The sequence below is a fragment of the Syngnathus leptorhynchus genome, chromosome 2, assembly GCF_054491065.1.
Source record: "Syngnathus leptorhynchus isolate UIUO chromosome 2, UIUO_Slep, whole genome shotgun sequence".
Classification (NCBI taxonomy): domain Eukaryota; kingdom Metazoa; phylum Chordata; class Actinopteri; order Syngnathiformes; family Syngnathidae; genus Syngnathus; species Syngnathus leptorhynchus.
The window spans coordinates 18,623,875-18,651,354 of record NC_141196.1 but is presented as its reverse complement, the minus strand read 5'-3'; the positions used below and the strand labels follow the sequence as shown (position 1 = coordinate 18,651,354).

The 27,480-nt window shown below is 40.1% G+C and overlaps 1 protein-coding gene across 4 annotated transcripts; it reads left to right on the top strand.

Moving 5' to 3' along the window:
* The first annotated feature begins 220 nt into the window (after positions 1–220).
* Positions 221–27,480, top strand: slc36a1 (solute carrier family 36 member 1). 4 transcript variants are annotated; one of them, XM_085939250.1, is made up of 12 exons: positions 222–406; positions 2,924–3,031; positions 5,497–5,551; positions 5,637–5,727; positions 6,699–6,787; positions 7,586–7,675; positions 10,521–10,605; positions 12,275–12,502; positions 14,461–14,559; positions 14,642–14,808; positions 15,364–15,533; positions 23,449–27,480. In XM_085939250.1, the coding sequence occupies exons 2-12, from the start codon at positions 2,998–3,000 to the stop codon at positions 23,712–23,714; spliced, it is 1,374 nt and encodes a 457-aa protein (XP_085795376.1). In that variant the 5' UTR covers positions 222–406; positions 2,924–2,997; the 3' UTR covers positions 23,715–27,480. The 4 variants fall into 4 exon arrangements, with proteins under 4 accessions (XP_085795384.1, XP_085795376.1, XP_085795366.1 ...); XM_085939240.1 differs by having other exon boundaries at positions 224–406; positions 5,437–5,551; XM_085939258.1 differs by lacking the exons at positions 5,497–5,551; positions 5,637–5,727 and having other exon boundaries at positions 221–406.

The following is a 27,480-nucleotide window of genomic DNA, read 5'->3' as shown; positions in this document are numbered from 1 at the left end:
TTTGCTGCCTTCCGCAGATTCATTATTGCAACTGAAGTCCAACATATTGCTCATGAAGGAAACAAAAAAAACAAACTCCACATAAAAAAACTTTTGGCGAGTACAAAACTGTGTTTGTACTTGTTACATGGTCCTGCGGCCGTGTGGCCGTTGAAAAAAAAGAAGTCTTTGTTTCCATAGCAACAGTACGATTTCGCACACAGGAGGTTACTTCCGGGTTCGTGTCACGTGACCTCGCGGCTGGCTTCTGGCCGACTTTTCGTGGCATCCGAGCGAGGACAGACGCTCACTGCGATTTGTCAAATCCACCATGGCAAGATGAGCACAAAAGGTTTTTGGAGACATTAGCGGGGACCCTTAAGCACCGCGTCAACGGTCGACAGAGTGGACGACTCCTTTTACTGAGGTAATAGAAAAAAATATATATATTGTGTATGGCGCACTGGCGATCCGCGTTAACTGTCTCAAGGATAGCTAACGTCTACTAGCTTCGTTGATTTTTGTTGTTTTACTATTTGCTGGCTAGCACGGTCGTAATAGGTTTTAATTGGCGCGATTAACTTGTCATTTTCATGTCACCTGTCGTCACGAATCCTATTTTTAGACCCCCCCGAGTCGTGTTATCTTTGCGTAATACTGGCTAATAGTAGCCCTGGTACGGTTTCAATGTTTCTGGTCCGCATAGCCACCTCCAAGGTGAAGCCTTATCGTCGGTGGAATATTCCTGGCCTGTGCCCATCCGGTGATTTGTCAATGGAAGAAGACGGACTGCCTGTTCCCGGATTGTGTTTACCTATGTTGAACAAGTCATGTTCATGCAGTTTCATGAAACATGAAAATTTGTAGTGATAATACCAGACATTTGGTTGCATTATTGTAGCTGCCACACTTTTGTGTAGAATTTCGTGAGGTGCGTTGAAAGTCTGACTCAAACTGTAATTCAAGTAGATAAATAAATACATATTATCATTATTATTTCATATCTCATATCAATTCGTGGTTTATTTGCCTTTATTTTGGCGTCAACCAAATTTAGAAGAACTTGGAAAGATTTCTGTTGAATCAATCTGTTATTTATTGTCCTGCAGATTCGTTTATTGTTAGTGTATTAGAAAATATGCGAGAAGGTGACTTTGAATAAAAAATCATATTCAATTGCAATCACTGTATTGATGGGTGGGGCGATGGGAGGCAAATAAACTGAATCGTTCAGCTCTAGTTTAAATAACACTTTAATCTCAGTTTTTACCATGTCTGTTTTGTGATTTTATAGATGGGTTGGGCTAGTTTTAAAAATTCACTTCAAACAAACAGTGTTGGAACAAAACATGTCAAGTGAGTTGTTCGTCATAAGTACATGACCCTGGGCTGCAAACAGACTCTTGGCAAGTAGCATTACAGCTACTGTTTGAGATGAAAAGGTGTATCTATAAACGTGTGATTTAAAAAAAAAAAATGAACAGAATACAGAAATGTACATTATTGTTAGACATTTTCATTAAAGTTGGGCCTTAATTTACGAGGTAAATTGCACTGAAATGAACTGAAATGCCATTAGTTTGTTCCAGCACCCCAAGAACACCAGTATTTTTTCATTACATTTTTAGTAATCCCCACTGTATTGTAAAATATAATGTAAACTATGAAAATCATTTTATAAAGCATTATCATAACTGTGGATGTCATTATATTTGCCTGCATGCAAAAGCATTGCAGTAGGCCATGCAATGCAGTGTGTGAACACCACAGTGTTGCTTGCTGCAAGCGCGTGACTAATTCTACTCTTCCTGCACATGCTTTAAAGACTGTTTCACGACATTCCAGTTGGAGTAGTAGACTTCGTTTAACATAAAACAAAGGGGTTGTGCGCGTAGTTTTAACATAAAACTAAGCACAACCCTTTTGTCGTTTTTTATTTTTATTATTATTCTTTTTTTATACAAGGGTTTCCTCCAGTGCTTTACAATCCTGGTGGGCCACTAGGCTTTCCTTTCACCCCTGCCAGGCTAAGCTTCACTTGTTTACAAGAACCTCTATGTGACATGTCACGGAGAAAGGGTAAAAAAAAAAAAAAAAAAACGGATGTTAGCACGTTCATGATTAATGGACAGACAAAAATTGTTTACAAAAAGTATGAAAACTGAAATGAGAGACTCGGTAGAGTACTTGATTTTAAAATAATTCAAGAGCTTTTAAGATATAATTTTGGGTTACACTTTAGACCTGCGTTAAACATTTAATGTTTAGGTTTTTCCCTTTCGTTCCAAATTGTGCTAATACTGATACTGTCTTTATTTTTGTGTCTGTGATCATAATAGTGAACATTCAACGTATTTGCCCATAGAGCCTATAAAAAGTCATATTTGCTCACGTTTACTGCTGGACTGCTTTTAATATAGCTCACTGAGTACAATGCCATTGAGTTGATACAAGCTGAGAGTCACGTGACGGAGTTTCATTGTGTTGTAAAACCGAAGAGCTGATTTGCTCATCATAAAGACACTTTGCCCTCTGGTCCTTCTGGCAGGGAAAATGTGTTTTTCCATTGGGAATTTTAATCCCGATAACAATTATTGGCTCCAGACAATCTCCAAATTCATATAATTGGGGCAAAATGTTTATTTGGTGTTTCCGTTCTGAGACGTACATGCGCAACCGCTACGCCCCAGCCACCACGTGTGTAGCGTGGAGATCCAGGCCTCAGGCAAGACACCAGCAAAATATTGATCTCCCCTCGTCATGTACTACCTGAATTCTGCTTTCATTTTATTTGGTTGGCTATGAAGCAGGTTCTTTTGAAGCTGTCACTGTTTGGACCCAATTCTTTGAATGTAATTGTGACTTTAGTCCTTCTTTCTTGCAAAGGTGGTCATTAACAAGCTTTGTTTGTTGACGTTAAATACATTTGAATTCTTCCCCACAGATAAGCGACACCCATGCTGAACTCACTGACGGAAAGTTTTTAGGACCCGAGAGGTTAGGAGACACACTGCCAACATGATGTCCTCCAGCGATGACGTTCGAGGGGAAGGTATGAAGTGTATTGGATGTTTACAAACGTTATAAGATCATTTCATTGAAGAGGACATTTTATTTCATGTTTACTCAATATTATTTGTGGAGCCATTATGAGAGTTGGGGTGGAACTACGAATGTCGGGAGGGGTGATTCGGGGCTAAACTCGTGCCGATTATCCTGCTGTGTGAACCACGCTGCAGACACCAACTCTCTTTTTATTTTTTTCAAATCGCTGTCTCCATTTCTCACGGGTTCTCACGCTGAACTCTGATGCGCCAAGTGCCCCGCCTCTCAAAGTGACTGTCAAGGAAGGTTTACTCATCACGCTAAACAGGAGCCTAGGTGTCAGTAGCAAGTTGTGACAGATACAAGTTAACTCATCACCAATTGACTTTGGTAAAGAATTATCGAGCTCATGTTTAATTATCGTGTAATTCATTGTTTTATTGATTATTGTGACATCCCTAGTCATAGGCGCCAAATGTTGAATAGATAAGACTGACCATATGGTGACTGCAAGCATGCTAATGGCGCCTCCATTAGTAAATAGACTTTTCTGCGTACATGCAAGTACAGTGAACTTGTCTTCACTTCAACTCCACTGCCATATTGCTCACACTTGACTTATAATATTGTATGACTTACAATAGTACACTTGAGACGCTAGAGCTCATGACTGTTTTTATCAAAAAGACTGAAGGGTGTTACCAGTGAGCAAGCCGCCTATCTATGTAATGTGTGCCAGGTCCATGGGACACGTTGGACGCTGGACATTATGTAATTGTTGTAGATAGATGCCCTAAGCTTTGACATTTTGAGATAACATGATTCCGGGAATGGATGATGATATTGAACTGCGTATGGATTTTGGACGTTGAGTTATACTACAATCATAACAACTAGATAGAATAAATATAAAGTTTATACACTCTGAATTAACTATTTAACAAACGATTTAGTAATTAACTGTAGACGAAGGTAGTCTATCTGTCTGTCACGACGCTGCGCTCTTTCTCACCCTCTCTGGAAACATGTATCTTCTTCCTGCAGTTTGGAGTATATTATTGTCATTATTATGTTATTATTGATGGTTGCTCATGATTGCATAAGCACAATTTATTTGGATCTGCAGTGCACCATCGAATGTGACATTAAAAGCTTTCTATTCTATTTTGTTGTTATATTTGTGCCCTCTAAACAAAGCTGGTCGTGTCAAAATAAGCCTGCATTCACCATGAAACAGAAAAGTGGTCACATCGCCGACACTTGGATAACTCGAGCAAATAATAAAGTAAAACGTAATTTATGGTAACTTGACGTAATTTCTGCAAATTGCGAGTGTTTTTCCACAGAGTTTGATGCTATCGCTATAGCCACGACATAAGCATGTGTTCAGTTCCCCAAATGTGGAATTGATGCGTGCATACAGTCCATTGAGGTATTTTGTTGGTGTCACTAAAAGCTTGACACTGCATTGTTAAAATGAGGATGTTAAAGCTCGACATATGCATCATAACACCGCGGCGGCATGCTACATTTAACGCTCCCCTACCAAGTGTAACATTTGCTGAGTGCTGTCTTTAGTTTGAGGCCAAACATGACTTCTTTTGTTCTCAGAATTAATTTTGTTGTGTCAAAACAGATTATATACTTGCTCAAGTAATTGGCCTATAATTATCTGAGTTTGATAAGGTACATGGTTTTTCTTTAGGTACTGGCGCTACAACTTTACTACTTGTCATGTACGGAGTTTCATAGTGCATTTATTATCGTTATACGTTTTTCACTGAAGCACTTTTAAGTGAGACCACGTGACCACCATGTCATGTTCTTGGCCTCGTGCTCACTTGACTCGTTGAAGTCTAACATCACGAGTGCATATTCCTCCTGCTGTTGCGAAAATATGCAGTCATCTCTTATCACATTCACACCAGTCAGTCAGTGCTCACTTCCCCTTGAGGATCAGACGGCGGCATTTTGGCAAATGTGTTGACCAGCACATTTCTATGCGGCAAATGCATTGATCAGCACATGTCTACATGCCACAATTTCAAACCAAAAATGATCAACTGAAGGAAATTGACAGAAGGAATGGTCTGTAGGTTAGGGCTAGGTGATTCATTTTGTTTATCTAGAAGATATTCTTCAGTATGTATGTACATGTATATTTAATTACATTGTAATACATATTAAGCAGTTTCTGTAGTTTGAAGATTTTCCCAATGATGTACATACACTAGCACTTCTAAGTAAACAGAGTCTGAAGCTAGTTTACAAAAGCACAGTCAGTGTTGCTAGCAGCCAGATGATGATTAGTTTCTAGAATTTGTAACTCTTAAGCATTTGTATTTCTTGTCTACAAGATAACGAGTGGCGGCAGGATGTGTTGCTGAGGTCTGTCTTCTCACCCTTTTACAGGGTCTTTGTTCTCTGATCAAAACCCATCCGAATTGGATGCTCTGTGTCCTTCCCCTCCAGGACCCTCACGAACACAGCGTCACTACGAGAGAATCGGCACGCAAACGGGAACCTCGTACGTAGCCCAATTGAAATGCGGCCGCATATAGCCTCGTTGTGTGATGGGCAAATGACCCCCCCACCCCACCCCTTTTGTGCAGTTTCTGTCAGACTCTGATCCACCTGCTGAAGGGCAACATTGGCACCGGGCTGTTGGGTCTGCCCTTGGCGGTCAAGAATGCAGGCCTGGTGGTGAGCACCCTTTAGCTTTTTACATGAAATTCAGTTGGCATGTCTATCATGAGTAGACAAAACGATGCCAGAGAACACATTTCTCACATTTTGACTGGAAGTTTGTCAATTTGGGATCCATTGCACTCAAACTTTGGTTAGAAGTGTCCATTTTAGGGTCATAGTTATAATGGCCATTTCCTGTTCTACTTTAAAGACAAATTTGTCCTACCCAGTTTCACTTAACAACATGAAATTCTATAGGCGTCTCGTGAGCAGACCCAGGAAAGCAGTGATCATCGCCCGACAGCCATTCAAAACAACAACTGAGATTATAAAGGCTAAAAATGCCTTCAATTTTGTAATTAAATGGAAAAGAGTATATAGACAAGAAACTTCAAATAATTATTATGCCAAAACATGATTTTATTTCATTTTTATTTGTGGGTCCGGCCCCCAAGTGGACTGTCTGGTAAAATTCTGCCCCTCTGACTTGTATAGTTGGTGACCCCTGCACTAAAGTATCAAGAAACTATTCTCTAAAATGACAGGAAGTCGGTCTCCCATTGAGGTTGGAAGCACCCTTTTTATTTGACTAGGCGTCTGTTATACACTGAATTTAACTATTCACAGGCTGGGCCTTTCTTGATAAACCAATGCCTTTGGTTAGTTGCTGGTGAAAGCGTCATAACTCCAAAATAGTCACTTTTCAGGAAACTCCAAAAATGGCATAATTCTTCAACCATTGTATCATCAAAGAGCAAGCCATTTTTAAACGGTGAGATTGATGATTACTTTGTAAAAACAACACCTTTACGTGTGGACTGACCAATGATGTAGATTATTATTATTATTTTTTTTAAATACGCATTTTACCAAAGTGTGATTTAAGACGTTTCGACCTGACACCAGCGAATGTTGTCTTTGCAGGGTATTGAAATGTATCATTTTAAATGTCTTTGTGTGCGATTGTGCGTGGTGTGTATGTCCAGTTGGGTCCACTCAGCCTGCTGTCCATGGGCCTCATTGCGGTGCACTGTATGAGGGTGCTGGTCGACTGTTCCCACCACCTCAGTGCCAAGTAAGTGTTTTTTTTGGGGGGGGGGGGGTTAATGTAGTGTGGTAATTCTGAGGTTGGACACTGCTGCATTGCTTGGCAAGGTAAATCTCTTCTAATTGTTTGTCAATACACCTGTGCCCTCTAGCGGCCAACTAGAAGTACTGTGTTGGATATTTCAGTACGAACATTGGTATTTAAATTTCTAAATAATGCATATACCGTGACTACTTCGCGCAAAAAATGAGAATTCAGTTTTTTCATTTTTTCTGTTTATCAACCAATTATTCATGGTCAATGGAATTTTAATTTATTAAAAAACTTTTAGGACTTTTTAAAATTTATTCTCATACCCAACAAATACTTTGAAAAACAAAGGATACAATTAATACTAATATTAAAAACAAGAAAACTAAAATCAAGCATAAAGTAATTAATAAAAACGTATTTGAGAAACTAATAAAAAAACGTACAAACTCAATTAAAATAATTTGTATTTTAAAAACAAAAGTCAAAATTGAAATATTAAGCAAGATATAATAAAAATAAAAAAATAAAAAACTGTTATAACTTTTAACTGTGCTGGCACCAATTTTGCCAGGACCAAGTGGCTTCTTTGGTAGATTGAAAAAAAGAACAACAAAGCTAAGATAATTTAACCTCTGAACCACTTTAGCATGAAAAGAGCTTTGCCTTTCCTGTTCAAAAAGTGTTTTTATTTTGTTTTGTTAAAATGTTTTTCCCCCAATTGTAGTTGTAGCTATAATAATCTTGGTCTAGACTTTCATAAATGTCCTTGTAAAAATTGTTTTGCCTTTTCAGGATGAACAGGCAGTCTCTGACCTATGGCGAGGCGGTCCAATATGGCATGGAGAATGTGTCGTGGCTCAGGAGACACTCGCGCTGGGGAAAGTAAGTTAAAAATATTTCTACAGTATGAGTACCGTATTTTCCACACCATAAGACGCTTCTCGTTAAAATTTGCAGACTCAATTGCGGTGGCTATTCTGCACTTAATTTACACATAGGGCGCACCGCATTATAAGGCGCATGCATGGCATGACTTACATTAAACAAAAAAACATCACAGGAGCAAGACAGTGAGTTTGGTTGTACTTTATTCTACTATTTAACCATGTACTGTACTCGCATTATTGTTGATCAATATTCACACGCAAATCCATCCAAATTAAACAGTTGGCCAAGTTCGCCATTAAACATGCCAAATTCCATCTCGTCATTATCTTTTGGTTGTCACGTTGCTCTTTGGAAATGATCCAGACTTTCCTGAAAGCTTGAATTGTTCCTTGTAAGCATATGTCTCTTTGTCGATGCCATTTTAGAGGGCCCTAATGCTGTTTGCGTTGCACAAACCAATTCGTTTAACTCCCCGGTCTACGTATTTTTTATGTACACCGTAATGTCCTCTGATTGGTTCATTGGGTCTATGTATTACGTCTACTGTAATTTCTGGACTATAAGTAGCAACTTTTTTCTCAAGTTTTGAACCCTGTATCTTATAGTCTGGTGCGGCTTACCTACGGATTTTTCCGTGATTTTTGTCATGACTAATACACTTATACACTCGTCAAAATGTCAAGTCAAGTCAAGTTTATTTGTATAGCCCTAAATCACAAGCAGTCTCAAAGGGCTTCACACAGACAATCAATTGACAATAATTCTCAAAGCATCCCCTGATCTTAGGCTCCCAAAAGGGCAAGGAAAAACTCAAAAAACCCCTACAAGGGGAAAAATGAGAAACCTTGAGAAGGGACCACAGATGGTAGGATCCCCCTTTCAGGATCACCAGGCTGCAATGGATGCAAAGAGGGCACATAAAATACATCATATGGAAACCAAAAAGTGGATGCCCAGGCCAAAGCCAAGAGCTGTCGGAGGTGCCTTCGATTGTCCTGGCAGTGTCCTCCAGGAGGGTATTCCACTGCAGTTCCCTCATGGTGAATTGGTCCACGAGAATCTAGATAGCCATCGTCAGCATGGGTGTCACCTAACCACCTTCCCAGCCGGGGAGGGGTGGGGGAGTGGGGTCGGGGAGAGGTTAAAGGCCACATCATAGAAATACGTCTTTAAACGTGTCTTAAATGTTTCTACTGAGGTAGCAGTTCTAATATCCATTGGCAGGGCATTCCAGAGCTCTGGAGCCCGAATGGAAAATGCTCTAGCCCCTGCAGACATTTTCTTGGCCCTCTGTGTCACCAAAAAACTAGCGTTTTGCGAACGAAGGTTACGAGACGGAACATAAGGAACAACTAAGTCGACGAGATATGAAGGCGCTAAGCCATGCAATGATTTATAGGTTAAAATGCAATGATGCGGCTAATTTACGTGCATTTTTTTCTAACGGCCATCGGGTGGGGGGGGTAGTAAAGTTGTGCATGAGTAAAGTTAGCATAAACAGAGCCCAATGATGGAAAACACTAGAAGAAATGCATATGATGCAGCTTTCAAGTTAAAAGCCATGGAGGTGGCTGATAAAGAAGAGAACAGAGGAGTTGCACGTAAACTTGGCATGAATGAATTGATGGTGAGACGTTGGAAACGGCAACGGGAAGTCCTGGAGCAATGTAAAAAGACAACAAAACCTTTCAGAGGTCATAAAAGCAGGTGGCCCGAACTCAAAAAGCATTCTTGAAGACTGGTTGAACACACAAAGAGGAGATGGCCAAGGTTTTTCCACTGTGCAGATCAGACTGAAAGCAAAAACAATCGCTGCTACCAAAAAGAAAAATCAAGATTTCAAAGGAGCACTGCATGGTGTTTGCGATTTATGAAACGAAAAGGTCTGTCCATCAAGGACACAGACAACAAAAGCCGGTCTGATGCATGACGGAGAGGACAGCACAAGCTCAGGAGTGAATTTGCCTCAGGATAAGAGTGACGCTGAAAGCGACGACGACAAAAGACACACTACGTGTGGTGAAGTACTCGCGCTATTCCAATCAGACACAGAGGACGAGGACTTAAACGGTTTCAGTTCACAGAAAGAAGACAAAGACGGCTATCTGTGACTTGAACTGGTATGTTTTTTTTTTAACCAGCCCTATATGTGCTGTTACTGCGACTTTTACAGCTGTTTTTTTTTTTTTTTTACTTCCGTTTGTAAACAAATTTTAATGTTAAACAAATGTTAAGTGTTTGTCTTGTACTAGTATGATTTTTATTTTTTTTATTTTTTTTTTATTTTTATTTTTTTATAACCAGCCCTGTTTGTGCTCTTGCTGCTTTGTTACTGTGACTTTTACCGGTATGGTTATTTTTACTTCTGTTTGTAAACAAATGTTACGTGTTTGTAAACAAATGTTAAGTGTTTGTAAACATATATTAATGTTATTTTATTAAAACTTTAAACCTGTTGTGTTAATAAAACTTGACAAAGGATTTCTGTGTACTGTCTTTCTTTGTAAATAACTCGCGTGCACGTGCGGCTTATAGTCTGGTGCAGCTTTTACATGGAAAACTAAAATTTTCCCTAATTTTTGCTGGTGCGGCTTATAGTCCGGAAATTACGGTACATATTACAGCCCTGCATTTGGCAGCAGCCACACAACAACATTTATAGATTTTGGAATTCGTGCCACACAAAAGGCGCACCTTGTTTTTTGAGAAAATGATGGTGTGGAAAATACGGTAGTAAGTTGTATTGAATTTTATTACAACTGTTGTTTGTATTGCAGTCAATTCTTCGCTTGTTGTGTAAGCTTGTGATGATAACTGCGTGTGCCTTTTTTGTTTTCAGGCGAGTAGTCAACTTGTTTCTTATCATAACCCAGCTTGGCTTCTGCTGCGTTTACTTTGTCTTCCTAAGTGACAATGTCAAGCAGGTAACATCATGTTTATACTCACTACAGCTACCTCCATTTTATCTGTGATCACTGTGTCTTTTAACCATTGGGCTCAAATAAATGCTATGGTCTTTTAAACTCATGCTGCAAAATAAAAATAGGGGGAACTTTTGACACCTGCGCTTAGTGCTATACTTGAACCTCATGCAAAACAGGAATTATGTAAGTGTCTTAGAAGGCCACTAGGTGGCAGTGTCTCTCTGTTGTGTGGTTCACACGTTGCCAAAAGCTTTCAAATGTGAAGTGGAAATCTCAAAAGTCTGACCGACAATTTACAAAAGTCTTAATTCATACTCTCAAATAAAGATTAAAAGCCTGTTGAGGTTTCAAACTAGGGTTAAGATTTCAATGGAACAAAAGTTTATTTTTTTTTTTCAGTATAAGATAATAATTGTCGGTTTGATAATTAATAAATTATTTATTCGTTCATTCATTCATCCATCCATACATCACCTGAACCACCTATCCTCATAAGGCTCGCAGGTGTGCTGGAGGCTATCCCAGCAGTCTTTGCAGAGGAGGCGGGTTAGACCCTGAACCAGTTGCAAGACAATTGCAGTGCACATGTAGACACACCTACAGACAAATAACCCACCATGTTTTTTTTTTTTTTTTTGGAATGTGCACCCCAAGAACCCGGTGAAAACACGTGGACACATATAGAGTATACACGGGGAGAATGTGCCAACTCCTCACAGGAAGCTCTGAACCCATATTTGAATCCAAGACCACTGAACTGTGAGGTGGACCACTTGTTGACCGCCTGTTAATAAATACACGCATATAAAGTTACATATACACGTTTATATAGATTTATATACATAAACGTATATACTCAGTGAGTTGTCACACCTCTTCGTGAGCATATTGATTAAAATGAAACACATTTTGGCTACAATGCGTTTGAAATGGCATCCATCCATCCATCCATCCATCCATCCATTATCTGCACTGTTGGTAAAATGTCGATTCATCATCGCAACTCAATCTCAATAAAATCTTTTTAAAACTATTTTTTGACATGGTTTTTGACTGTTCATAACCGTACATCGTTCATACATCCAAATCTTGATTTTACTCGCTTCGATCCTGCGCGACTTTCCAACGCGGTTTGGTCACGGACCCCAATTTTTTTTTTTGTCATAAATGCATTTTCAAGGAGTATTTTAAATGGATGATATGACCATACGAAGCTAAATGACTAGCGCATAAACCTTAGTGCTAGTGATTTGATGAATTTCCATGACCAATTTAAAGGCTCATTCACACAGTCACTCACAAGTTAAAGAACGTGGCCAGACACAAAAGTGGAATACGTGGCTGCTTTAATCTCATCCAATTCACATAGCATCAAAATGACTTATTCAACCCGTCTGATACTGTCATCTACGTATTGCTTCGCTTTTAATAAAATGTCAACAGACTTCAATGTGTGTGGAGCAAACGGACACCTTTGGCTACCGAACAACATGGCTGACCTAAATTAACGTACCAAAAGACCCCTTCGGCTGCCTAAAAACATGCCTTTCCAAACAAAGACGCAATTCCCAAATTCTGAACCCCAAAGTTTGCGTAAAATCGAGATTTAGGTGTATTGTATCGTTAGAAAAGTAGTAAGTGCATTTGCCTTGTTTGTCCTTTCTGGCAGGTGGTGGAAGCGGCCAACGCCACAACCTTCAACTGCCAGGTGGATGGCGGCAACCAGACGCAGGTGCTGGTTCCCAGCTTTGACTCACGCCTCTACATGCTTTGCTTCCTGCCTGCCTTCATCCTGCTGGTCTTCACGCCCAACCTTAAGTACCTGGCGCCGCTCTCGCTCATCGCCAACTTGGTCATGGCCGCCAGCCTGGTCCTCATCTACTTTTACTCCATCACGGTAAACAGCACAGAGTGTTTAGGGGGAATATATAGTACATACAGACATACATGCATACATACAAACATACGCATGTATTGTACATACGCACGCACGTATACACACACAATTTAATATATATATGGTATATGATACACACACACACACACACACACACACAGTATAATATAGTTTTTTGGGTGGCGGGGGTTGAATGCTCACTACGTGTGAGTTTGTCAGATGAGTCTAAATTTTATGAATGCCTGTGAGATATGCCTGCTGTAAATTTGCATAAAAAGCTATTCGTTCTCTTTGACACTTAAAGTAAAGTGGTTGGGCACAGACAGCGAATCACAACTTTGATTAAACATTTGAATTTTTTCTTTTCAAACTGATGACGTTTAAGTCCAACAAGAACTTTAGATTGATTCCCCCCCCCCCCCCCTTGCTTGTCAAATCTATTAGAATTATTAAAAAAAAAGAGTCTTATCTGTGGACTATTGGTTTTGGACATGTGAGTTTTAAGACCAAACCTAAAGAATAATTTAATCGTAAGTATAACAGAAAAACTTGGGCTATGGTTTCAATCTAGTGTTAAGGTTTTTAATAGTGAGTTGTGCGTATTTTCCGAGATGGTTCTTTGGGATCCATACCTTTTATTAACATTACCTTAATTGACAGAGATGAAGGAGCTCTGCAAACATACAAACATGTAAAAATCTCAGCGACGACCATAATAAACTTAATGTGCAGGGAACACTAGCAACACACAACTAATAATAATTGAAATGGGACCACTTACAGGAGTAAAGTTGGCAGTGCGATACGAGCTACACGTATAGCTCCAGAGTAGACGTGACCGGGAAATAAAGAAAAGGGTGACGCAACAAGATGCCATCAACAATAGCCCAGTACCCTTTAATGGCCGTGAAAAACCTCTACAGCACAAGAGCAGCTCTATTTCCTTCGTTAAGAGCCAAATTCACTGCTTTTAACTTAAAAGCGGCATCGTATGCATTTCTATTTTGTCCCCCATAATGAGAGTTTGTGTATAAAAGCTTCGTTTCTCCAGTAATGTTCGTCTTGATCTCGTTCTGTCTCTTGTTCGTGTCAATTGTACGGCACTATTTGCCTGGCGGATGGACATGCGAGCAACACACCACTCTTCTCCCCAGTGACCGTGTCACATATCCCTCTGCCCAGCAAAGCGGTGCCACACAACAGCGGTCCACAGCCATTTTACGAGCGTATAAGTGTAATAATCATCACAAAAATCTCAAACGAGCCATAAATAGGCCGCACCGGACGACAAGCTGCAGGGTTCAAAACTTGAGCAAAAAGTAGCAACTTACTCCGGAAAATTCGGTATATCCACATGACTTCACACCAGGTCTGTGATCCTGCCCTGGATCAATTATCTGGAAGCCTGGGTCTGAAGGGATCGCTGTGCCGTAAATGCATCAGGCAGCTCCTCGGTTTAAAAATGGCCCGTTCTAATCATATCACGGATGCTATTTGTTGGAGCGATGTTTGAAAAGACACAGCAGATCTGTCATTTTGCTTTGGAGTGTAGTGGCAATTTCCAGGGCTTTCTCAAAGATGGCAACGTCTTTGAGATTTTATTTGCTTGCCACCATATTTGAACTTTGTATACTAGACAGATGGATGATGCATAAATGGTCATTATTGCGTGTAGGCAGAGCATGGCTGGGAAGTTCAATGACACTGCAAAAAGCAAAATAAAATAAATGCCCCCCCCCCCCCCCCCCCAAAATGCGACTTGTACTCCAGAGTGACATAATTGTTTTGTCTTCTTTGTGATGCACTTTTTGACTGGGTTCCAAGCCTTGGTTAGGTATGCATGGTATGCAAGTCCTGAGGGTGGTTATTCTATTGTAAAGGACCTTTTAATCTCGATGAGGCTTTTCTAGTTAGATAATTAAAAAATTCTCTTGCATTTTTTTCTCCCCCCCTTCCAGCACATAAAATTCCCCATCGACCTTCCGATGGTGGGCCGAGCCAAAAACTATCCGCTCTTCTTCGGCACGGCCATCTTCGCCTTTGAAGGGATCGGAGTGGTACGTGTAGGAACAACAAAGAAGGCCCTTACACGCACACTCAGCAAATACTTAGAGGCGCACTTGTTGATTTTGTCTCTAGGTCCTCCCACTTGAGAACAAGATGCACAGGCCACAGAGTTTCCCCCTAGTCCTCTACCTGGGAATGGGCATCGTCACCTTCCTCTACATCAGCCTGGGCACCATCGGGTATATGTGCTTTGGCGCTGACATCGGCGGCAGCATCACCCTCAACCTGCCTAACTGCTGGTAAGAAGAAGCCCCTGTAAAAGACCTTGATGGCATTTTTGAGATGTCTTGGCACATTTTGTGAGCAGCGCTGAGCATGCACTATTCAGAAAAAGGCTCTTGATTTAAGAAAAAAGCTGTGTAAAGAAATCTGGATACATTACCAGCAGAAACATTTGTTTAAAAAAAATGGCGTTCCCCAGTGTGTGCAGCCAGCACCTCAAAATCATCCTGCTTTTAAAAGCCTTTAGCATTCCTTTTTTGTGTATTTGACATAAGTGCAAGTTGGTGATGCAAATCATCCAGTCTGTTCTCTACATAGTATTCTCGACATTCCTCTGGCATAGAACTGCAAGTTTGAAACAGTAGAGCTATCGTCCTCTATCTCATTCCTAATAATATCAAAATAATAATCCATTCATATATTTCCTTCTGCATGGATGGACGCAGTGTTTTTTTTTTTCCTCCCTTTTGTGTTGGCATCATACAAGAAGGAAAACGTAGAAGGCAATGATGCTTTGTTATACAACACAATACATGCTCTGGCTTTCTTTCTTCTCTCTCATTTTCATCCAGGACCTACCAGGCTGTCAAACTGCTCTACTGCTTCGGCATCTTTATCACCTTCGCTCTGCAGTTTTACGTCCCTGCCGAGATTCTTATCCCATCTGTCGTAGCCCGCGTGTCAGAGCAATGGGAAATGGCCGTCGACCTGCTGCTCCGCACCATTCTTGTCGTCTTCACATGTGAGTACTTATTAAATTATGTCACTGTTGGTCAACTTTTACAGTATGCTGTCAACGTGTCACATGTCATCGCCATAAGTTCCCTTTCTATTGTCATTCCCCAAGTGGCACACACAAAAGCCAAAGAAACAGCAAAACACACAGTTTCTAACTCTTTTCTGACAACAAGCCCCACAACTTTGTATTCCTGAGAGTAGAAGCTCCTGGTAAAAGGGCCCTTTGAATTGTGATTTGCATTTCCACTGCACCTCAAAATTCAGGGTACGTCAGCATTCCCCCATACTTAGAAAAGAAAAGACCTACGCAGCGTCACACAAACTGGCGTTTCAGAGGTAAGTCAGTTTAACTGGCTGCTGTTCCTTCGCAAATATTTCTGGATCTCCTCATATCAAACTAACTAGGACAAAACAAATACACACATGTATAGTCCTCTTGTTACCGTTAATTGATCGTTATGCCAGGGACTTGGTTGTTTTGCCTGTAAACACCCACCATTCAGACCACTCAGGTAGTAACATTACCTAATTCAATGAGTGCATCAGTACTGGAGCACCTTTCCCCCCTACTTTTAAGATTACGTTATTATGAGTCAATAACTCTTACATCTGCATTCCCTCTGGTTGCGTTGACACGTACGCACTCCAGATGGCCGTGTCAAAAACTCACGTTTTTCTTGTCTTTTATACATCGTCGTGTCGATCCTCTTTAAAAGGGGTCTGGTTTTTACGCCTGTGCTAATTTGTCTGTCTGATCGGAGTTCAAAGAAAAATTCTTTCCTTTCAATGCAGTATGACTCAGAGTAGAAACCTAATTAAAGCTACAAGCGTTGAATAGGAATTCGCACCCCCTTATGTGGGCAGATGAAATCAGAGTGTTTTGAGTGGCATTATTGCATTTACCCACTAGTGATAATAGCTATGAATCACACGTGAGATGTTTTGGTCAAACTCTGAGCTCTGCGTTATTAGTTTCATAATTAATAGCGAATCACTAAACTTTGCTGCCGTGCTCCATACACACAATTAGGAAAAGTAAAGCATTCTCACAATTTTGTGTCACCATTCTGTCCAGAATATGGTTTTAAAATTCAGTAGTACTCAGACAAATTGGCCAAAATCGTGTCTTTGAAGCTTGCTTCCAACCAAAATGGCAGAGTGCCTGTGTTTGTTTGGTTCTTGGTTTCTTCTCTGCCAGGATTAAAAAAAATAAATAAAAAAAGCAGCTTCCAAGGCCACATCCGCCCCGCTGCTGTAGATTGGTTGCTGCATTGCTGGAAGGTTATGACACAGGTCGTGACACACTTCCGTAACTATGGACGCCACTGTAACCATGCAAGCCCGAGGAAAAAAGAAAATGAACCATTAATTCTGACTGTTCAAAGCTCGAAGTTTTTTTTGTGTGCAAAGCACGAATCAGTGACTTCATTTGAGGAGCAGTTCTATACGCTGTACCACTTTTTTTTTCTGGTGAATGCAATATAACCAATGAACAATTGGTTTTATCCGTATAGAATCAACAGGTTTTTTAAATTCACCTTGGTGAATAGTAACAAAGTTTGCTTATTTAGAAACAAAGCTAAATGTCAATAACTATTTTGTTAATACATTTAATAGTGTCAGGTTATAACTTTTTCCGGCAAAACAAATTGAAAGTGAATCAACACCAAATCTCCTCACAACAAATCACAACTATGAATATTTAAAATCAATGTAATTATGTAAAACAAAAGGAGGGGGTGACAGCATCCAGATAACTTTTATATAGTTAAAGCTGTACTCTGCAAAATCTTGCCCTAAAATATGTTAACAATAGCCTTTTCATTTGACCTTTTATGACTCACACGTGCTCTAAATAGCAGATTAATACTTTAGCTGTTCACAACCGGTATTCTTGCAAGGCTCTGGAAAATAATTTTCAGACAGAAATCAGATTGGAATTTTTGGCGCATTTCTCGTGTTAGGTCGTTGTTTGCCCTAATAGATTCTACATCTGATCAGAAGAGACCGCCAACTAGCATGCCCCAGACACCTACAGCCAGACAATGCTGTCTTGGTTGATGGCGAAACAGTTGTAAAAAAATTCAGCTGCCTCATAAAATTTGCCAACTTCTTTTCTCCCAGTTCTCCAAGCCTGCTGCTCCTTTTTTGTCTTGGTCCCGGCTGTTAAAAGAAGCTGGCATTGTTGTATGTCCCTCGGTCCCAAAGGTCCCAGTGAAATTGTTGTCACACATTGTTTTAATTTCATTGTTAAAAAAAACAACAAACAAAATGAAAATTTTATTTGGGTGTGCGTCTGCTCGTTCATGAGAATGCATGTGACGTAGTAAGTACATTGTCAACCCCAATCGTCTGTTGCCGACACGACGAGGCCAAAAGTTCACTTCATCCGATGCGGGCGGAATGGGTGAAGGAGCAAAATCTTCCGCTTCGAACACTTCAAACACGCCCCTGGTCAAACATGTCGGTGGTCAGGCGGGGTTGCGAACTGCATTGACTATATATGGAAACGTGCTGCCGGGAACTTCGATCTGCACGTTGCATAACTTAATAATGAAAGGTGTTCATGGTAGCCCCATGCCCTCCCCCGTCTTACAGACCCCACTATGGGGGCGTGTCCCCCGTTTGTAAACCACTACATTATGGGATTTATTGCAAGCGAGTCAAGGGCACCCCTGTGGCTTGAATGAGGATCCCAGCAGAATCGTCATGCCTTGGCGCTGGTTGGTTGCGTTGGCTTTAGGACTTTCTTTCATGAAGCCCGTGAGTCTACCCTATAGCGACTCACGCGGACAGCGTTACGCACTTGCATGTTGATCAGCCAATAAAAGAGAATAAATGCATACATGCACCACTTCACGTCCGCAGGTCATTCCGCAGGCATCCCATAATTTAATTAGCACTGCCGTGTGTTGAATGCGGAATTCAGAAGACAGGCTTCGGGTTGGGATGAAGGCAAGTGGGAAACGAGAACGGAAATATATATCGAGATGCTTTTGCAAGAGTACATCGTGAGACTGAAGCGGAGAGGCGTTTTCTGAACGCAGGCTTAGCAAATGCCTCAGAGGACTTCGTTCTTTGAGGGGATGAGGTAGCGCTCGCTAGTTCCCGGATATTCTCCAGGGAGACGCTTTGGTCTTTTTGCTGCAGCTGTTGTCAGACTGGAGCACTACTTGCTTGTCTTTCTAATTTGGAATGAAAACATATCACACACAGAACACCATCCAAAACTAATATTCAAATATTGGCTTACTTTGTAAAGGCCGTTTATTAGATGTAAATGACTCTCCATGCTTTGATTGTTACAGTCTGATAGTTGCCATTTCTGATCACATTTTAACAAACCAGGCTGACGTAAGTAAATCCAAAGGATTTGTTTTTTTTTTCCCCGTACACGCTACCCTTCAAAACAGAAAAGGTGCAAGTGCTTGACCAAAACTGTGAAAAACAGGACAAATTTCAACCATCATGTTTAATAGTGTACATAGTGTGACTGTGCAACAAGATGATAAACATGGATACCAGCAAATTAATGTTCTGTGTTATGCACGGGGAAAAAAACTTTTTAAGTTTGATTTTGGGGGCCTTATTACACAAGAGATTTTATGGTAGGTAAGTCTTCAACAATATTGAAAGAATACATTGAAACCAAGGAGTATACATGAACATACATTTGGTGTTCAGATGGTGTCCCGACGGTGTTTCGTGCTTTTTTTTTTTTTTTTTTTTTCCCTCAAGACACCAACCTTATTACAGCATACCTGGGGAAAGTAGGTCACATTCGGCCTTTCCATAATGTCTCCAGCCTTTAGGAAGTATGTGCTCCTTTCACTGAAAGTCATTGATCATCAATGATTTTTAAAGATTATAAAATTAAAGACGATGCATCAATTGATGATTTTTTTTTTCTATTCCTCTCTTCCCTTCACCATGCAGGAAATAGATATGTTGTTAACATGATGACTTATGATATTGTCTTGATTTGCCATTTTAAAAAAATAGTTGCAAAAGTTGTTTAATGCTCTAAACTGCTGGAAAAATCACATGACCAAAAGTGTACTTGGGGTCTTTCTTGGCCAGTAACAGTGTAGTTAACTTAATCTGAATGTAAACAATAGTGTCTGTGCCGTTCCTGATGGGAAAAAGCGTATGTCTATATGCAGATGTGATTTGAGTGAATAAGGTTGAGTACATAAATGGGAAATGATTGTCGACTGTGTCTTGAGTGATGAGAGTAGAAGTTGAATTATAAGGTGGCTTCGTCATTGTCGCAGTTTTGACGTGAGTACACTCTGATTTTAGCTCATTTAAGTGGTGTTTTCCTGTCCAGAGAGGCTTGCATGCACTGTGGAGTTGTTGACGGCAACCAGAAAGGACGGGAGACTGCTTTGCGAGCTTCCAGTGCAAAGGTGGCGTGCCGCGGGGGATCCCTGTGCCGCCGTTCAATGGGGATGTCATGTTCCTAGCCTTTTGCTCTGCAGACCTTTGTTCACCTTTAACGTTACAACCAGCTTCTTCACCTCCTGCTGCCGGTTAGCTTTTTAAGTTCTATCGCTGCTCCTGAGTCGTTAGCGATACAAGTGTGTTGGATGAGTTTTCATTTTGGTACGTAAGGTTTTCTGTTACTAAAGGGGCTTCAACAGTAACCGTTGGACATTCGCATTATTCATTCTCAAATCAAGCAAAGGTAGGAAATTGCTGTAAATTATTTTTGTAATTTTGTTGGAGCTAACAAAGTACAGGCTCATCAAATTAAATGAAGAACCGTTGTGTGCATTTTCCTTTAGGTCCACTGGGTAGCACAGGTCAATTGAAGATATTAAGTGTTATATTTTCAAAGTAACCAAATGGCTGACACATGCATAAATCTGTAATTGATTTATAAAATAAAAAATTGACTGGCAATTACTGCTTTATCAAGACAGCGTAATCGTTTACCCCTTCATACTTGCGTGCCTCTGTAAACTCACTTCTGCGCTTTGAAGATTCAGGATTTGATTGTGATTGGGTTGATCACAATCCAATCATTAACCAGCAGTGCTTTATTCAAATTTAACATAGTTAGCTATTTAGGGATGTCGCTTGTAAGCGAGCTCTGGCTCCCTTAGCGCTGCGTGCTGAACTACACAGTTGCAGAGCGGATGACTAGGGTCATAATCGGGGGGACACAGTAGATAATCGTGAGCTACAGCACTTATAAAAATCGATTTTTGTCTAAATCGATTCATTGTTGCAGCCATAAAATACAGTATACCGACTAAATACTACAGTGTACACAATGCATTTTGTTTTACAACAATACTATCAATTTACAATTTCATATCAATATGTGGGAAAAAATACTTAAACTTGTCGTAAAAACCTTTGCAAGCAACGTGCACTTTGCCAGATCCACTTTAGTGAATGTGGTACATTTGGGTGGTTGAGCGTGTGTCCCGTCTTTCAGTGTATCCGTTTTCCTATCCAGGGCAGCTGCACACAAAAATTGGCATTTCAGGACATATTTATATGGATTTATTCATGAAACGCGGGCTAAACAAGCAGCAAAACATCTTTATTTGTCATACTCCACTCTCACAGCCCTACAATTTATGGCAATCATGGCATACGAGTGAGCTGTTTAAATGGCAAAGTAAATCATTTCACTGCTTTTTCTTTTTCTCGTGCATTATACCATAAAACACTGGCCAAAAAAGTCAGACAATGTCTGTTATTTACAATCATCAGTAAGAGTTGCATTGTATTTCCCCACTAAATGCACCATATGGGCTTGCTGTTCTTTTACACGTTGTTTAATCGCCCTCTGGGACCGACACTTGCATGATCCAATTGGCCTTATTTATGCTGATGGTAACATATGCTTGTGATTTGTTAGTACTTAGCAAGGACGCCATTTCATTGGTTTTAATATGCTGGACGCAGCGTCATCTGTTTCAGTGTTGCAGAGCAATCAAACCTTCATGTTTGGACAGGATTTTTCTTGCTTTTCTCAAGAAGAAATCTGTTCTGAAACGCACAAAAATAAATGTAGTGCCCTTTGTGTTACTCAATAACCACAAAGCTAATGGCACTTGCATTCATGCTAGGTTTGGTGAGCTTATTTGTTAACTCGAGTTGATAGCCCTTATTCTCTGAATGACTCACAAGATGAGTTGTGGGAAGTTGAAAAGAAGACCTTCATTGCCCGACAACACAACTTGGATAAGAATGCAATGTATGAAAATAAAACTTCAACAGACATCTTTGAATTGAAATAGTGTCAGAGTCTTTTCTGGCTTGTATACACTCTCATCCTGGGACAAATTGGGTTATTTCGTGTTGTTATCTGAAGATGTCATGTCTGGAAACACCATGTTCCCGTCTTATCAACTGTCTTTTTCTTTAGTTGTGCTTGCCATTGAAAGCTCAGGTTCAGAATCCAAGCTCAATGCTTATTTTAGAATAAAAACAATCTATGAATTTATTGGGGCTGGCTGAACGAATTATTATTTTTTTTTTTTCTATCAAAACAGAAGCAATACATAGACAACGGGATCACGTAATCGTCAAAGATTTGTTTTTTTGCTGCTCCCCCGACGAACCCAGAATCTGTGGTATCAACTGTTTTACATATAAATGCAGTATCCCTATTCTCCTAAACTCACCAATCAGGGATGGGTGGATGGATAGACAGGTCTGGGCTGCTGCCCGTAAACTGTAGGTAATACTTTACATTCGGTGTACCGAAGCTCAAACCACGAGCTGCACACACTAGCTGAACATTATCTGGCAAACCATTATCCTCTGTGGTGCAGATAACTTCCCCCCTAAGAAGCTAATAATTGCCTCCTAGGTGGCAAATAAGATTCGGTGGAAGTGGAATCTTGAGTTACAAACAAGCCTTAAATGAACTTTGCTACCTGTAGTTCTGTGTTGTGCTTCTCATGTTATTTATCGTCATTATTCTTGGGGTCTGACTGGTCGACACTTGTTAAGAGGGGTTTTAAACATGCAGCATGATGCTCCTAGAGTAAAAGAAGCACTATCGCAACACAGCCACGTTTTATGTTCACACTGTTTTACCTACACCATTAGTATTAGCTTCAACTGACGTGACCACAGTAAACCTGATTTACAAACACCGTTATTTTACATACAAAGTTAGCTTTAGCCAGCTAGCAGAACTACGCAGTACCTATGAGAGACAGTTTTTTACATAAACTGTAAGCTTTAGCCACAGGGTACCTCCATTGTACATACACTTTTTTTTTTTTTTTACATCTTTCTTTAGCATCTGCTTTAGCCAGCTATTACAATCAGGGAGGGCCTGCGCCGTAGACAAGGTTAAATGACTTTTCATAACGTCATTCATCCATTAGGACTGCATCATTATCCGTTAGCATTAAGTGGTCTTCTTCCATGACTAGCAGGAGGACAGGGGGAAAGGACGTTGATCTTTCTTCTTTTGTCTCTGTAACATGAAAGCCATTTGTATGGATGAATTGTGTCTTTTAGCCACAGTCATGCACTTTAGCGCTTTGACTTGAAAGTCGAGATTTGTCTCCAGAGGTAGGTCCGTCTCCCAATTCCCCAGCCCCCTTTCTCTCTCGCCAGGATTGATGGGCGAGAAAGTCTTCAATGTTTTTTGAAGAGCGTCCTTTCACAGCTGAGTGACGCTTTGCTTACTGTCACATGAAAGTCGACCTTGGCGTTGGCCCTTGGGTTAATTTGGCAGCAGACTGTCATTGATTGCATTCAAAAGCACCTTTGTCAGACCAGGCCCACAAAATGGCTGCGTGTGTGCGCATGGGAAAGTGTCGTAGAGGGCAAATTACTTTTTGCTTTGGACACACTTAATAATGTGTTGTGACTAGGTCAGAGCACTTTTTTTCAACAAAATGAACATTTGAACATTTTCCTTGCGTTTTTGTCATCGCCAGGCGCCCTCGCCATCTTGATCCCGGAGCTGGACCTGGTCATCTCGCTGGTGGGCTCAGTCAGCAGCAGTTTTCTGGCGCTTATCTTCCCACCCATCCTGCAAATGCTCACCTTCCACAGCGAGGGTTTGGCGCCAGCGTCAGTGGCCAAAAACCTGGTCATCAGCCTCGTTGGCTTGGTGGGATTCCTAGCGGGCACGTATGTGGCCATCGAGCAAATTGTTGCCCGCAATGCGCTCAAACATGAGCTCCAGTCGCCACAGCGTTGAGACTTTTTATTTCGACGAGGTGTTTTTATTCATCATTGCTGTGTCGTGCGTGTGTCCATCATGGTGTACGCTACTCAGTCCGTCTGGTAGGTGCTCGCTATTTTTTTTTTTTTTTTACATATTGAGTTTGTTGACATTTGGTCAAGCTACCTCAGCATGTTTTATTTTGAAATCTACTGACATGATTGTTAATATATTTCATTTTTATTTACAGTTTTTACCAAGACCCAATCAACAAAATTGAAGTTGAACTTTTTTTGCCTTATGCAGTAAAAAAGCATGGAAACAATACTATACATTACAATACATCTTTATTTATTTGGGGCTTTCACAAAATGTGTTGCCCTAACATATTGCTGTATAGCAGATAAAATAACAATTCACCCGAACCAGTCACATAAAACATTGGCATTAATACAAAAAATTGACATAAAGAACGCATTTTAGTGTTTATTTTAACATTAAACATGTTGTGCTTTGAATTCATTAACATGAGTTTGAAGTACTGTAGTTTCAACCAATGACCATTTTGTTAACACCAAAGTTTTTTTTCCCTTAATTGTACACATATGAAGCGAGCATCTCAAGAAATTTAATTTCCACAATGTCTAAAAATGCACTTTAGAAAACCTTTGCAACTTCCACATATTAGAAATTCAAAAAGAATGTTGATCTCATTGCCGTTCAACCAAATGTAACCTTTTCTGCCGATATACCTGTAATGTTGTCTCTCTGGCTTCCCCACACTTAACTACACTGTTGGGTGAAGGTTTGGGTTGAGGTTAGGTTAAGTGAGTAAGGGGTGGATTGAGGGATTAGGGTTAAATTTAGCAGTCCGCATTGAGGTTAAAATTTAGCATTAGGATCTGGAGGTTTAGGTTACGAGTTAAACTTGAAAGGTGTAGAGGTTAGGGTTAAGATTAGCGGGTTAGGGTTAAGATTTGGGGAATTCATTAGTGGTGAAGTTCATAGTTGAAATTGGGTTCAGAAGTTTTAGGACGATAGGGTGTTTAGCAAACGTTGAGGGCAGGTGCATAGATAGATTTTAAAGGGACAGTAAAATGAAGATTGTTCATTTTTCACTAACTAGCCCCGTTTAACTATTTATTTTTTTCAGGAAAATGAAAAAAAAGTTAGCATTTTCTATTTTAGCCATTCATTTTGGGGAAATAACGAACGCCTTTAAAGACACCCACTTTTAATGAGGATTAGGGCCACACACCCCTTCCCTCCATATATTCGTTGATGACGTGATGGGTTTCCAATAGAGAAATTAAGATTGTTTCCTTCTGTAATGTGATCTGGCTGATGTGTCAAATCATGCAGACCCCGCCCAAAAAGTAGCCGTCAGTATGTCCACCGCCACTCTGTTCCAAACAACAGTTAAATCAATTCTGAGTTTGTTGTCAGGGGGGAATTGGAGCACTGACATCCTTTTTTAATAGTCCTACCAACAAGTGCCATTGTTGGCCTCGCTTTACTGTCCCTTTAAGGCAGTGGTTCTTAACCTGGGTTCGATCGAACCCAAGGGGTTTGGTGAGTTGGTCTCAGGGGTTCGACAGAAGCCCCACTGAGGAGGTCCGGACAAACCTGATTTATCGTGTAAATTCTGATTTGCCAGTATGTAATTTGTTGCGAGTTCATGCATTGTGTTGTCTTTATTCTTTGAACAAGTGATGTTCATGCACAGCTCATTTTGTGCATTAGTAAAAAACCTCTGTCTTGAAATAAATAAAAAAAAAAAGAAAATAAAAATTCACTAACGAGCGGTTCGGTGAATGCGCATATGAAACTAGTGGGGTCCGGTACCCCCAACAAGGTTAAGAACCACTGCTTTAAGGTTAGGTAGGGTTTGGGGTTAGGATCGTAGTACCAGTAGGGGATTACTAGATTAAGAAACCCAATGAAAGTTCAAACAAAGCCAACCCCTTCAACGACCAAATTCTATTAGTTCTTTTTGTTATTACATTTCTATTTTTTCAGATTTTGCATTTTTATCTTTTAACTAATGAAAGTGTAGGAATAAAGATTTTATTTTAAAGCATAGCAGCACATTGTAGATGGTTTGTTGAAAGTGTAATTAATTACAAGGCACTGTCGTTTTACATTTCATTATGTTTGTGTAACATATACAAAGTGAGAACCGTAAGTTGTTATGAGATTTATACATTAATGGATCTTAGGCCTGGTACACGCCCAAATCTTAAAAGAAGATTGATCTATGATCGATCCCACACAAAGATAGAATGAGGCATTTAACAGTTTGGGTTTTTGTGTGGTGTCCCCTACATAACACATAAAGGAGAAGAGACACAGTTCTCCGAAAGGTCAGCTGAGAACACATTTCTGTGTATGCGCCGATGTTTACCAAGTGTTTCTGTCGTCTGGGGCACCTACTTTTATACTACCTCCCCCCTCAAACAAAATGAGGTAGAACTAAGTCCAGTCGATCAGCCACCGATCTTGATTTTTCCATTTTCGTGCAATAACCCATCTTTTAATGGCTGATCGATCACCTTAAGTGGCCAATTTTTTTTTTTAATGATTTTGCCGTCTAGCCATTTGCAACAAATGCAAACAATTAACAAATGTCACTTTGTATTACAGAGACAACAACAGCTTGTTACGTCAACAGTTTGTGAGCATTAAACGAGGCACATTCAACAAATGGTAACATAAAAACACAATCACGCTTCCGTGACAATAATTAACATCCTTATCATTTCGTTAAATAAATGCATTGCGCTACGCAATGCGCTTTGGGAACAGAGTGGCTAGATATGACACACATATGCTATGTGCTAACAGCAAGTGTTGCCGCTTTTTATTGTTATTGGTGTCAACCCCTCCAAAAACCCCCAAATGTTTATGTTCTCTATTTGTTGAACAGGCATTGGTATTGACAAAAAACTCAAAAAGAATTGCTTAAGGTATGGTTTACTTTAAATGCAAATGGATTTTCTTTGCCTTCTATGGGAATGTCACAAACTAGCATTAGCATCTAGCTATGTTGCACTCAGAAGTTGGAAACCTACATTCAATTGGCCGCAAAGAGTTTCACATTACGATGGCATGGCTGTCAGGACTTGTACCAAACATTCAAGTTTGATTTCTTTAGTATTCTCAACAATCAGTCTTCGACTTCTTTATTTACTCACATATTTACAAAATATGACTTGATGTCACGTAAGAGTTCTTCGTCTTGTCATGTACATCTTTATGTGGGTGCTACACAGTGTTCAGTGTAGAAAACTGGTTAAATTGTAACTATTCCTAATTGTTACTTGAAGCACTCTTCTTTTTTTTTCCTTCTTCTTCTCCTGTGTGCAGCTGTTTTATTATATGTAATGAAATTAATCATTCAATAATTAATTTCATACTCCTGTAGGATTGGCAACAGGAATCTCCTACCCCATTGGACCCAAATAATTGAGACAGACCCAATTATTGAGACAGATCTACTCTCAACACATCTCCAACCAAAAGCTAATCTTACAGGACATTCTTAAGACATAAAATTAGCAGGCTTTTGACGTCTCTGGTCGAGAAAGGGAAAAATTGGGACAAAAACAGCCTGATTGTCTTTGTGTGTACTCAGCCTTTGCTGCACTGTGACAGAGGGAAACATTTCAAATCATGTAAAAGTGAAATAACTCTCAACTGTTGAAGTGCACATCATTTGTTTTGGTAGCCAAATGCATTGTTTGTCCATTTCCATTTCCATTACTACTTCCCTGCCAACAAATAAAAGATATTGAAGACAAAA

Excerpts from the sequence above, each read along its gene's own strand:
- slc36a1 (XM_085939240.1), top strand. The coding sequence starts at position 2,998 with ATGATGTCCTCCAGCGATGACGTTCGAGGGGAAG. Across the intron at positions 3,032-5,436 it reads CGATGACGTTCGAGGGGAAG|GGTCTTTGTTCTCTGATCAA; the intron begins GTATGAAGTGTA and ends ACCCTTTTACAG. Across the intron at positions 5,552-5,636 it reads GGCACGCAAACGGGAACCTC|TTTCTGTCAGACTCTGATCC; the intron begins GTACGTAGCCCA and ends CCTTTTGTGCAG.